Source organism: Trichechus manatus, unplaced genomic scaffold (assembly GCF_000243295.1).
Source record: "Trichechus manatus latirostris isolate Lorelei unplaced genomic scaffold, TriManLat1.0 scaffold00087, whole genome shotgun sequence".
Taxonomy (NCBI): Eukaryota; Metazoa; Chordata; class Mammalia; order Sirenia; family Trichechidae; genus Trichechus; species Trichechus manatus.
The window spans coordinates 11,274,480-11,288,092 of record NW_004444023.1 but is presented as its reverse complement, the minus strand read 5'-3'; the positions used below and the strand labels follow the sequence as shown (position 1 = coordinate 11,288,092).

At 41.7% G+C, this 13,613-nt stretch overlaps 1 protein-coding gene across 1 annotated transcript in view; it reads left to right on the top strand.

The window, feature by feature from the left end:
- NLRP9 (NLR family pyrin domain containing 9) overlaps nt 1-13,271 on the top strand; it is a 28,605-nt gene extending 15,334 nt beyond the window's left edge. Inside the window, exons 5-9 of the mRNA XM_012557104.1 lie at nt 655-825; nt 2,573-2,743; nt 5,502-5,672; nt 6,327-6,497; nt 13,139-13,271. Of these exons, the coding sequence (XP_012412558.1) occupies nt 655-825; nt 2,573-2,743; nt 5,502-5,672; nt 6,327-6,497; nt 13,139-13,271 (817 nt within the window). The remainder of the gene's footprint in view (nt 1-654; nt 826-2,572; nt 2,744-5,501; nt 5,673-6,326; nt 6,498-13,138) is intronic.
- The last annotated feature ends 342 nt before the right edge of the window (nt 13,272-13,613 follow it).

Sequence of the window (13,613 nt, the reverse complement as noted above, 5' to 3'; positions counted from 1 at the left end):
TTATAATTTATATTTTTAAATTTATATATTATTGTTAGCTGCCATCGAGTCAACTCCGACTCCTGGTAACCTTATATGTAACAGAACGAGATGCTGGCCCGTCCTGTGCCATCCACGTGATTGTTGATATTGTTGAGTCTATTGTTGTGGCTGTTGTGTCAATCCATCTCCTGGAAGATTTCCCTCATTATCGCTGACAATCTACGTTACCAAACATGGAGTTCTTTTCTAGCAATTGGTCTTTCATGATGTAAGTGAGCTGAAGTCTTGCCATCCTTGCTTGTAAGGAACATTCTGATTGTATTTCTTCTAAGACTGATTTGTTGGTTCTTCTGGCAGTCCACTGTATATTCAATGTTCTTCACCAACACCACAGTTCAAACACATCAACTCTTCTGTCTTTCTTTTCATTGTCTAGCAATCGAAAAAAACATGGCATGAGTTAGTAGCACCTTAGTCATCAAAATAACATCTTTACTTTTTAAGACTTTAAAGAAGTCTTTTGCAGCATATGTGTAATCCCTGAATATTAAGAAAAAGTCTAGGATGTAGAGAGTGGATTGGTGGGTGCAGAATTAGAAGCAGGGGTACCCAACCCTGCATAAGCCTTCTAAATCATTTGATCCAATCCCACAACATGTATCTCCCATGTAGGTTGGGAAAATGTAACATCACAGATGAAGATTGTGAAGATATTGCCTCTGTCCTCATCTGCAATAATAAGCTGAAACATCTCTCATTGGTAGAAAATTTCCTGGATGATGAAGGAGCAATAATGCTGTGTGATGCCCTGAAGCATCCCAACTGTGCCCTGGAGACACTGGTGTGAGTCTGTCTGGGAAAAGCATGCTCTGGGGGAAAATGCAGAAGTGTATACATGGGACCCATCAATGATCAAGGCCATCAAATTCTTACTGAGGGAGATGACAGAACACAGAGATCAAAAGCACAGGCTGTGTAGTTAGACAAACCTGAGTCATGTCTCCATGCCTCAGCTGCCACATCAGTAAAATGGAGCCAATACAAACCAAGGCTTTTAACTGTTTCTTCCTAGTTCAGTCATGGCTGAGGAAGCAAAACCTGAACAGACCTAAGTTTTTAAAATTTGAGTGAACCAGAATGATAACCAGAACAGGAAAAGTTATGGGTGAAAGTGCTGCTAGAATCCTAATCTCCCTTTTAAAACACAAGGACAGCATAGGCATTGAGTAGCAACCAAATCTCTTGGCTCTTGGAATCTGAGCAGAGTCAGAAACAGTGGTGCCCTGCTCAAACATGGTGGCTGGCCATGCTACTTTGAATGTGTGTCACTCTCCACAGTCCTGGCAATAATCCAGTCTCACACATCAGGCTCCTGAAAGGGCTCACTACACCTTTTCCAGGTCTTCCATTCCATGGCTTCAACCTGTAATTTTTCCTGTTCTTGTTATTGTTCCAGATCACACAACTGTAAAAATCCACGTCTGTTCTGGTTTTATTCCATCGGCCATGACTTAACCAGTTCAAACAAGTTCGAACTCCTGATACAAACACTTGCTCCATAGAAGTGCTGTGAAGTCGAATTCAGAGATGCAAGACTAGCCCTTAGATGCCTCACATCTAATTGTTGTTGTTAGCTGCTATTGAGTTAGCCCCCAACTCATAATGACCCCATAAACAACAAAACCAAATGCCGCCTGGTCCTGCACCATCCCCATGATTTGTTGGGGATGGAACCACTGTGATCCATAGGGGCACCACCCAGGGATTCCTTTTAGTAGTTATAAATATAGAATTATACATGAAATACTTGAGTTTTAAAATGTTGACTGGTAATTAAAAAAATAATAAAAGTATATCCATATGTATGTAAAACATGATGTCAGCTAAATAAACTATACCCAGGGGCTATATTCAGCCTTTAGCTACCACTTTGTGACTTGTCTCTTATACGTCCCTCTATTTTCCAAATTTTCAATGATAAGTTTACAAGAATTCATTTCATAAACACAAAATTAATTTTGGAGTCCCTGGGTGGTACAAATGGTTAACATGCTCAGCTACTAACACAAAGGTTGGAGGTTTGAGTATAGCAAGATGTGCCTTTGAAGAAAGATCTTGTGATCTACTTTTGAAAAATCAGCCATTGAAAACCCTACGGATCACGGTTCTACTGACACACCAGTCAGAGTTAATTTGGTAGAAACTGTTTTGCTTTGTTTTTTAATTACTTTTAAATAGTCCTTTTAAAAATGAAAGTTATTTTAAATAGGATGTTGTCTAACACATCTTATTAAACCATAAGTACATGATGTCACAAGACTGGGTGATTTTTGTCCAAGGTCGCCCAGCCTAGGGTGATCTGAGTTGGAACTGGAATCAGGAATTCTCCAATGTATTTCATATTCTTTATTCTGTGTTTTTGCAGCTGCTAGAAGTTTTAATCTTTTGATTTTCTTAAGTAAGGAAATCACGGGAGAGGAATCTGGGACAGCAGATTATAAGGCACAACTTGAAAATGTTTGCATGTGGCTTCATGAGAATATTTCCGTATAAAGGTTAAGCATGCTGATATGTGTGTGTATCTTTGCAGGTTAAATTACTGTTGTCTCTCCTCTGTCTCCTGTGACTACATCTCCCAAGTTCTTTTGTGTAGCCAGTCCCTGACCCTTCTCGATCTGGGGTCAAATACCCTGAAAGACAATGGAGTGAATTCTTTATGTGAAGGCTTGAAGAACCCAAACTGTCACATAGAGGAGTTATGGTAGGTCTGGCCATGATTTGCTTGACATCATGGTTTCGTTTTTGGATACTGACATCCTGGGGAAGAAAACAGAGAGTGGAGATGAAAACAGAGAGTGGGGACGAAAACAGAGAGTGGGGACGAAAACAAGCTAGATGTTTACCCTGTCTGGTTCTTCTAGGAATGTTCAGTGAGCATGCTGTATGTGTGTGTGTGTGTGGTGAAAATATACATAACAAAACATACGCTATCTCAATTTCTACATATACAATTCAGCAACATTGGTTACACTCTTCAAGTTGTACAGCCATTCTCAGTATCCTTTTTCAAATAATTCGACCACTATTAACATAAACTCAATGCCCCCAAGCAAAAACTCCTCTCTTTACCCTTCCCTCCCATCCCCCCCTGGTAACCACTAATAATCTTTGGTTTCTATGCATTTGCTTATTTCATATAAGTGAGATGGTATAGTATTTGTCCTTTTGCGACTGACTTTCATTTTGCTCAATATGTTTTCAAGGTTCATCCATGTTGCGGCATGCATCAGGACTTCATTTCTCTTTATGGATGAGTAGAATCCCATTGTGTGTATACCCTGCATTTTATTTACCCATTCATCTGTTGATGGACATTTTGGTTGTTTCCACCTTTTGGCTATTGTAAAAAGTGCTGCAGTGAAAATTGTACAGGTTTTTTGTTTTGTTTCGTTTTTGCGTTCCTGCCTTCACTTCTTCTGGGTACATAGTGAGGAGAAGGATTGCTGTGTCAATCTTGAGTCTCACCTAAAGAACTGTTAGGACAGAGGTAGCCCACCATGCTACTGTGTAGTTGAGTCTCTGGCCTCAGAAAAACCTGAACTAGAGCCCTGAGTGTGGTTGCTTGACTGTGTGAACTTGCACAAGTGGCCCACCTCCCACAAGTGCCAGCGGAGGATAATCATAGTCTCGACCTTAGGTAATTGAGGTGACCAGCTAGAATAATGCACATAAAGAGCTATTATCTCTGGTTGACACATAATAAACACTCAATATGTGATAGTAGGAGACATAACATAAGAATCATTCATTCCTTCTACTAGGTACTGGCAACTGTTGTGGGTGGAGACGATAAATTGGTAAAACATTCCAGTGTCCCTGTCCCCATCAATTCTATTTTACAGAGTATCATTCGTATGTGTGTGTGTGTGTGTGTGTGTGTGTATGTATATATATGTATCTGTCTTTCTGGGTGTGTATACACATGTACATACGTAACACTGTATTGTACATGTTCATTGCATGCATGCACATACACATAAATGTTTGTATATACATGTAAATATGTTTACGTATATACATACACATGCACAACATGTCTGTATGTGTGTGAAATTGTATGTATATGTTGTTGTGTGCTCATAGTGACCCTGTAGGACAGCGTAGAACTGCCCCATAGGGTTTCCTAGGCTGTGATCTTTATGGGAGCAGATCGCCAGGTCTTTTCTCCCACAGAGCCACTGATGTGTTCAAACTGCTGACTTTTGGGTTAGCAGCCGAACGCTTAACCGTTGCGCCACCAGGTCTCCCTTAGTACGTGTATATGTGTGTGAATTTCAGGATTTCTCAATCTCAGCGCTATTAACATTTTGGTCTAGATTATTCTTTGTTGTGGGAGGCTGTTTTGTATATTGTAAAATGCTTGGCCACATCCCTGGACTCTGCCCATCTGATTCCAGCTGTAGAGTCAACTCTAACTCATGGCGACACCATGTGTGTAGAGTAGAGCTGCTCTATAGGCTTGTCAAGGCTGTGAACTTTTAGAAGTAGATCGCCAGGCCTGTCTTCCCAGGCGCCTTTGAGTGGATACAAACGGCCAACCTTTTGGCTAGTAGTTGAGTGCTTAACCATTTGTACCACCCAGGAATTCTATATACGTACATACATACACAAACATATACACATAAAAACATGTATACACATATAATATATACATGTATGTGCACATAATAAATACATCTATACATGCATAACATATATGCATATAATATATGCATGTACATACCCATAGCATGCACATATACGTATACAACATGCACATACGTATATACATACAATATTTACACATATACATTTAAAATGTATACACATTCAAGCATACAACATGCACAATATATGCACATAGAACATGTACATGTACACACATATATGTATATGCACATGTATAATGTGTTCACACATATAGTATATACATATGTACACATACATATATTTGTGTGTGTGTGATAGAAGGTGAAAACACTATGAGGAATCATTAGTCTAAGGGCTGGAGAGGGACTGGGGACGTGTTATATTGACTAGTTGGAGTAGGCCTCACTGAGAAAGTGAAATCTGTGCAGAGATTTGAAGGGGAGAGGGAGTAGCTCTGCTGATGTCTGGGGCAGGAGCATTTCAAGCAGGAGAGCAACCAGAGCAGAGGCACAGAGATGGGGAGTGAGCCAGGTGGGTCCTGAGTGCTTGGAGCAGAGTGGGGTAGGTGAAGAATATAGGTAATGGGGTGGGGGAGGGACAGAGATTTTAGAGTCCTGTAGGTCATTTTAAGAAATTTTCTTTCATTCTGAGCAAAATAAGGTCATCGCATCTTCCCCATCATCATAATCTCTTGTTTCTTGCTTCATAAGAATAAATAAAAACAAAGTAAGTCATTAAGATTGGACCTCGTGTGTGTGTGTGTGCGCGCGTGTGCGTGTGTGCGCGCTCCGCGCATGCGTGCATGCGCATGTGTGTATTTTTCCCTCCAGGCTGGCGAATTGTCTCCTCACTCCTGACTGCTGTAAGGACATTTCCTCTGTTCTTATTAGCAACAAAACACTAAAGACCCTGAAACTTGGAAACAATGGAATTCTAGATGTTGGTGTCAAGCACTTATGTGTAGCTTTGAATCATCCTAACTGTAAATTACAGAATCTTGGGTGAGTAGCCACAGATCATCTTTATGGGGTTGTTGTTATTATTTTTAGTTGCTTTTGAGTCAACTCCAAATCATGGCAACCTCATGTGTTACAGAGTAGAACTACTGCAAAGGGTTTTCTTAGCTGTTATCTTTACAGAAGCAGATCATTCAGCCTTTCTTTCATGGAGCCTCTGGGTGGGTTCCAATAGCCAACCTTTCAGTTAGCTGAGTGCAGAGGGTTCCCTATTTTAAGAGTAGGAAAAGCTGGGGTGTTGATAAAGCTAAAGGGAAATAGGTTTAAAAACAAAATCTGCCTGGGACACTCCAGTATTTAAAGTGTCGTCTCACTGAGCCAAGGTTTCTCAACCTCAGCACTGTTGACATTTGAGACCAGATAGTCTTTGTGGTAGGGGAGTGCCGTCCTACACATTGTAGGATGTTTAACAGCATCCCTGGCCTCTACCAACAAGATGCCAGTAACACCATGCCCAGGTGTGACAAATGTTTCCAGACATTGCCACATGTCCCCCGGGGGTGCTATTGCCCCGTTGAGAACAGTGGGTTTAGACTGCAGAGTCTTCTGCTCAGAGGCACAGGGTTGGCGGAGACAACCATCTGCCTTCCAGCCTGCCCAAATCGGGGGCCATTTCTCTGCTGCATTTCCCCGTTGCAGGCTGGATATGTGTGGGCTTACCACTGCCTGCTGTGAGGACCTCGCCTCTGCTCTCACTGCCTGCAAAACCCTGAGGAGTCTGAACCTGGACTGGAACACCTTTGACCACGATGGGGTGGTGGTGCTGTGTGAGGCACTGAGCCACCTGGACTGTGCCCTGCAGACTCTTGGGTGAGTGGACATTGATTCCCTTGACGGTGCATGACATCAAAGCAAGGTTAGTCTATTATGTTGTTGTTAGTTTCCATCAAGTCGACTCCCACTCATGGTGACCCTGAGTGTTACAGGCTAGAACCACTCCATAGTATTTTCAAGGTTGTGACCTTTCAGAAGTAGACCACCAGGCCTGTCTTCCAAGGCACTGTGGGGTGGTTTGGAACTGCCAAATTTTCAGCAAGTAGTCAAGCACTTAACCACTTCCGCCACTCAGGGACTCCTTACTCTATTATAGGGTTGCTCAATCTTGGCACAAATGACATTTGGGCTGGATCATTCTTTGTCTTGGGGGGCTGCCCTGTGCAATATAGGATGTTGAGCAGCCTTCCTGGCCTCTGCTCACTAGATGTCCGTAGCACACCTTTGCAGTCATGACGATAAAAAAAATGTCTCCAGACATTGTCAGGTATCTCCTGGTGTGCAAAACCACCTCTAAAAATAGCATGGGGGAGGTGTCTGTCCTCCTCCAACTTCATAAGGGAAGAAAGAGAATCAAGATCAACAGTCCAAACCTGATTCCTATGAGGCAGAGGTCAGACATACCTCTTCTCACCATCCCTTTTTTCCAATTCTGACACTTATTTTTCCCTCCTATGGCACATTCTACTTCTCTGCTGAGTTTGATAATTCATTGCAATGGCCACACAGAATTCAGACAATAGTCACAATTATGGGGCTTATTAGGGAAGTAACAGGTTACAGTTCAGGATCATGAATGCTCATGATATGATTCTTCTGATCAGGACAGCCCTTCTCAGCCATGCCCACAGGCAGGTCTCTACCTGGTCCTTGGCCCTTCAGCCCCTTGGCCTAACCTCTGCCTTGCCTGGGCAAGTGTTACAAAGCTCTTTTAGTTCTGCTGATAAGTACCTAGAGGCACCCCAGTCTGCCAGTAAGCCTCCTGCCCCAAGGCACTCAGCTTTCCAACTCCATGGGCTGGGAAGACCAACCAGCCATCTCCTGCTAGTCCCCTGGTTCTGCTACCGTTTCTCTGCCACTGCTTCTTGCCATCTCCAGTGTTACAGCTCTCCCTCTCTCTTCCATGTTATAGCTCCTACTCTCTCAGTGTCTTCCTTTAAGCCTGGGGGGTAGCAAAACTGACCAATCCCCTTGATAAGTTTCCATATACCTCATTTGCATAGTCCAACTCAGTCATTTGGTGGGAGTTACAAAAACTATGGCTAGAAGGGCCATATTAAGTAATTGCACCACCCCAACTGAGAACCACTGCTCTATTATAAACACTGGAGACCCCTGGTGGTGCAAATGGTTAATGTGTTCAGCTGCTAACTGAAAGACTGGAGATTTGAGTTCACCCAGAGGTTCCTTGGAGAAAAGACCTGGCAATCTACTTCGAAAATTCAGCTATTGCAAACCCTATGGAGCGCAGCTGTACTCTGACACACATGGGGGCACCATGAGTCTGAGTCAACTTGACAGCAACCAGTTTATTGTAAATACCACCTCCTGCTTTCATTACCCATAAAAATGTAATCCCACATCTGGGTTGGCAAAGCAGGGGTCATAGAGGGGGTGTCTGTAAACGGCTGAGCAGAGTCCTGACCCAGAAACGTAGTCACTGAAGAGAAATATTGTTAATATTGTTCTGAACGCGTTTACACTTAGGGTATAAATATTTGACGTCTGTCAGATGAATATTTGAATGCCGCTATTTTCCAGTTCATGGAGGACTAGCTGAGAGTGTGGCTATGAATAAAATGGTTCCTATGCCTGACCTCCCCCACGTGTCTGTCAGTTTGACGTACTGTGGGGGCTTTCATGTTCCTGTGATGCTGGAAGCTATACTACTGGTATTCAAATACCAGCAGGGTCACCCATGGTGGACAGGTTTCAGCTGAGCTTCCAGACTAAGACAGACTAGGAAGAAGGACCCAGTGGTCTACTTCTGAAAAGAATTAGCCAGTAAAAACCTTATGAATAGCAGTGGAACATTGTCTGATATAGTGCTGGAAAATGAGCCCTTCGGGTTGGAAGGCATACAAAATACCACTGGGGAAGAGCTGACTCCTCAAAGTAGAGTCAACCTTAATGACATAGAAGGACTCTAGCTTTTGGGACCTTCATTTGCTGATGTGGCATGACTCGAAATGAGAAGAAACAGCTGTAAACATCCATTAATAATCAGAATGTGGAATGTACAAAGTATGAATCTAAGAAAATTGGAAATCATCGAAATGGAATGCATAAACATCGATATCTTAGGCATTAGTGAGCTGAAATGGGCTGGTATTGGCCATTTTGAATCAGACAAGCATATGGTCTACAATGAGGGAATGACAACTTGGAGAGGAATGGTGTTGCTTTCATTGTCAAAAAGAACATTTCAAGATCTATTCTGAAGTACAATGTTGTCAGTGACAGGATAATATCCATACGCCTACAAGGAAGACCAGTTAATATGACTATTATTCAAATTTATGCACCAACCACTAAGGCCAAAGATGAAGAAATTGAAGATTTTTGCCAACTTCTGCAGTCTGAAATTGATCAAACATGCAATCAGCATGCATTGATAATTACTGGTGATTGGAATGCAAAAGTTGGAAACAAAGAAGGTTTGATTGTTGGAAAATATGGCCTTGGTGATAGAAAAGATGCTGGAGGTCGCATGACAGAATTTTGCAATGCCAATGACTTCTTCGTTGCAAATACTTTTTTTCTGCAACATAAACGGTGACTATATACATGGACCTCACCAGATGGAATACACGGGAGTTAAATCGACTACATCTGTGGAAAGATACAATGGAAAAGCTCAATATCATCAGTCAGAGCAAGGCCAGGGCCCTACTGTGGAACAGATCATCAATTGTTCATATGCAAGTTCAAGGTGAAACTGAAGAAAATTGGAACAAGTAACGAGAGCCAAAATGTGACCTTGAGTATATCCTACCTGAATTTAGAGACCATCTCAAAATTAGATTTGACGTATTGAAGACTAATGACCAAAGACCAGACAAGTTGTGGAATGGCATCAAGGACATCATACATGAAGAAAGCAAAGTTCATTAAAAAGACAGGATAGAAAGAAAAGACCAAAATGGATGTCAGAAGAGACTCTGAAACTTGCTCTTGAACGCTGAGTAGCTAAAGCGAAAGGAAGAAATGATGAAGTTAAAGAGCTGAACAGAAGATTTTAAAGGGCGGCTCAAGAAAACAAGGTAAAGTATTATAATGATGTGTGCAAAGACCTGGAGTTAGAAAACCAAAAGGGAGGAACAGACTTGACATTTCGCAAGCTGAAAGAACTGAACAAAAAATTCAAGCCTCAAGTTGCAATAGTGAAGGATTCTACAGGGAAAATATTAAAAGACAGAGGAAGCATCAAAAGAAGATGGAAGGAATACACAGAGTCACTATACCAAAACAGAATTGGTTGATGTTAAACCATTTCAGGAGGTAGCATATGATGAGGAACTGATGGTACTGAAGGAAGAAGTCCAAGCTGCACTGAAGACACTGGCAAAAAACAAGGCTCCAGGAATTGACAGAACACCAATTGAGATGTCTCAACAAACAGATGCAGTGCTGAAAGTGTTCACTCAACTATGCCAAGACATTTGGAAGAAAGCTACTTGGCTAACCAACTGGAAGAGATCCATATTTACGCCTATTCCAAAGAAAGGTGATCCAACCAAATGCGGAAATTATCGAACAGTATCATTAATATCACAAGCAAATAAAATTTTGCTGAAGTGGCTGCAGCAGTATATCAACAGGGAAATAACAGAAATTCAAGCCAGATTCAGAAGAGGATATGGAACCAAGGATATCATAGCTGATGTCAGATGGATCCTGGCTGAAAGCAGAGAATACCAGAAAAATGTTACCTGGGTTTTACTGACTATCCAAAGGCATTCGACTGTGTGCTCAACTGTGTGGATCATATCAAATTATGGATAACATTGTGAAGAATGAGAATTCCAGAGCACTTAATTGTGCTCGTGAGGAACTTGTACATAGATCAAGAGGCAGTCATTCACACAGAACAAGGGGATACTGCGTGGTTCAAAGTCAGGAAAGGTGTGCCTCAGGGTTGTACCCTTTACCATACCTATTCAATCTGTATGCTGAGCAAATAATCCGAGAAGCTGGACTATATGAAGAATAGGATATCAGGGTTGGAGGAAGACTCATTAACAACCTGCGTTATGCAGATGACACAACCTTGCTTGCTGAAAGTGAAGAGGACTTGAAGCATTACTGATGAAGATCAAAGACCACAGCCTTCAGTATGGATTACACCTCAACATAAAGAAAACAAAAATCCTCACAACTGGACCAATAAGCAACATCATGATAAAAGGAGAAAAGATTGAGGTTGTCAAGGGTTTCATTTTACTTCGATCCACAATCAATACCCGTGGAGGTAGCAGTCAAGAAATCAAAAACGCATTGCTATTGGGCAAATCTGCTGCAAAAGACTTCTTTTAAGTACTGAAAAGCAAAGATGTCACCTTGAAGACTAAAGTGTGCCTGACCCAAGTCATGGTGTTTTCAATCACCTCATATGCATGGGAAAGCTGGACAATGAATAGGCAAAACTGAAGAAGAATTGATGCCTTTGAATTGTGGGGTTAGCCAAGAATATTGAATACACCATGGACTGCCAAAAGAATGAACAAACCTGTCTTGGAAGAAGTACAGCCAGAATGCTCCTTAGAAGCAAGGATGGCAAGACTACGTCTTACATACTTTGGACATGTTATCAAGTCCCTGGAGAAGAACATCATGCTTGGTAAAGTAGATGGTCAGTGAAAAAGAGGAAGACCCTCAACAAGATGGATTGACACAGTGGCTGTGACACTGGGCTCACACATAACAACAGATGTGAGGATGGCGCAGGACCAGGCAGTGTTTCATTCTGTTGTACATAGGGTTGCTATGAGTCAGAACTGATTCAATGGCACATAACAACAACAACATCCCTGCCCTCGTGGAACTTATTTTACACTGGGGTGGGCAGTAATGTGTGAGATGCTGAGAAGTGTTGAGTTGGGGAATAGATACGCTATTGTTATGTTTTCGGTGCCCATAAAAACCAGCTTTGATGAAGTGGGTTCAGGAGACAATGACATGGAATGAGGTGGAAATAACAAGAATGTGTGAAGTATTTGTGGGTGAAATTAAGTCTAGTATTTTCTTTAAATTACCTCACAAAAAGTGTGGGGAGGTGTATATTTGTTTCCTAGGTCTGCTGTGACAGATTACCACAAACTACAGGTGGCTGAAAATGACAGAAATTTATTCTCACAGTTCTGGAGGCTGGAAGCTCAAATTCAGTATCAGCAGGGCCATGCTGTCTCTAAAGACTCTACAGGAAGATCCTTTCTTGACTCTTCCAGCTTCCGTTACCCTCAGATGTTCCTTGGCTTGTGGCAGCAACACTGCTATCTCTGCCTTGTCATCACATGGCTGTCTTTCCTCTATGTCTGTCTCTGTGTCTCTTCTCTTATGAGGACATCACTCATATTGGATTAGGACTCACTGTACTCCAGTATGAGAAAGGTCTGGTGATCTACTTCTGAAAATCAGCCAACGAAAACCCTAAGAATCATAAAAGTCTGATACGAAACCAACCATGGGGATAGTGCAGGACCAAGCAGTGTTTCATTCTGTTGTGCGTGCAGTCACCATGAGTCGGAGACTAACTGAACAGCAGCTAACAACAACATACTCTATTATAACCTTATTTTAGCCTAACTAATAACATCTGCCAGAAGAATGAACAAATCTGTCTTGGAAGAAGTACAGCCAGAATGCTCCTAGGAAGCAAGGATGGCGAGACTCCGTCTCACATACTTTGGACACGTTATCGGAGGGTTCTAGTCCCTGGAGAAGGACCTCATGCCTGGGAAAGTAGAGGGTCAGGTAAAAGAGGAGAACCCTCAACAAGATGTGTTGACACAGTGGCTGCAACAATGGGCTCAAGCATAACAACAATTGCTACAATGGCACAGGACTGGGCAGTGTTTCGTACTGTTGTACATAGGGTCACTATGAGTCAGAACCACCTGGACGGCACCTAACAGCAATACCATCTGCAAAGACTCTATTTTCAAATAAGGTCACATTCACTGGTACTAGGGATTAAGACTTAAACATATTTTGTGGGGGACAGGAATCTACCCGTAACAGGATGTTAATGGGACAGACTGGATATTGATAACGGTTGAAGCTAGATGAGGGGTCCATGGGATTTATTATACTAATCTCTTTATTCACACATTTGAGAAGAATCCATAATACATTATTTAAGTATAGATATGTATAGGATGGAGTAATTAGTGCACCTGGGCACATAAACATCCAATGAATGGAAGTTGTCATTTTTACCCAACTTCAACCTTTTTTGACTTTAATCCTGACTTCGTGACACATGCCTTATAAGGTTCTTTCACTGCACTGTGTAAAACAGAGTTCCTAGTCTATAGGAAAGATATGTGCTTTATGTTCAAATCCAGTAAAATTCTCCTGGTCATTTCTAGAAAAGTATGAAGAGAAAGTAGTCATTGGAATATAGAGAGGAAAAAATCATGGGTAAAGTAAAGAAAACCTTATTTATATTTTACCAGGCTAAATAAATGTGTGTTTGATGAGGAAACTCAGTTGCTTCTGACAGCTGTGGAAGAGAAAAATCCCCATCTGGCCATCACACATCAACCTTGGGCTGATGAGGAGTCCGAGATCAGTGGTGTGTTCTTCTGATGAGAAACATCCTGGAGTAATCTTTTCAAAAAGACTTCTCACTGGTCAAAATGGGCATTTCTCCTTTTAGCTCACCCTGTCTTTCAACTGCACATCATGGCAGTGGGAGCTGTGATATTGGGGCTACCCCTTCATTGTGTTCTAGTAATATGATTGTGTAGTATTATTCAGTGTTTATTTGCTGTTTGTTTTTGCCAAAGTCCCCAACCTGCTTATCTTTAAAATTCTCATTCTACCTCACAAAGATATTTAGAACAAAAAAATGAATGCTAAACACTTTGGATAGCATGGATTTATTTTCTTAGTGGATTTATTGGAGTGTAGAAGCTTAGATTGAAGAAA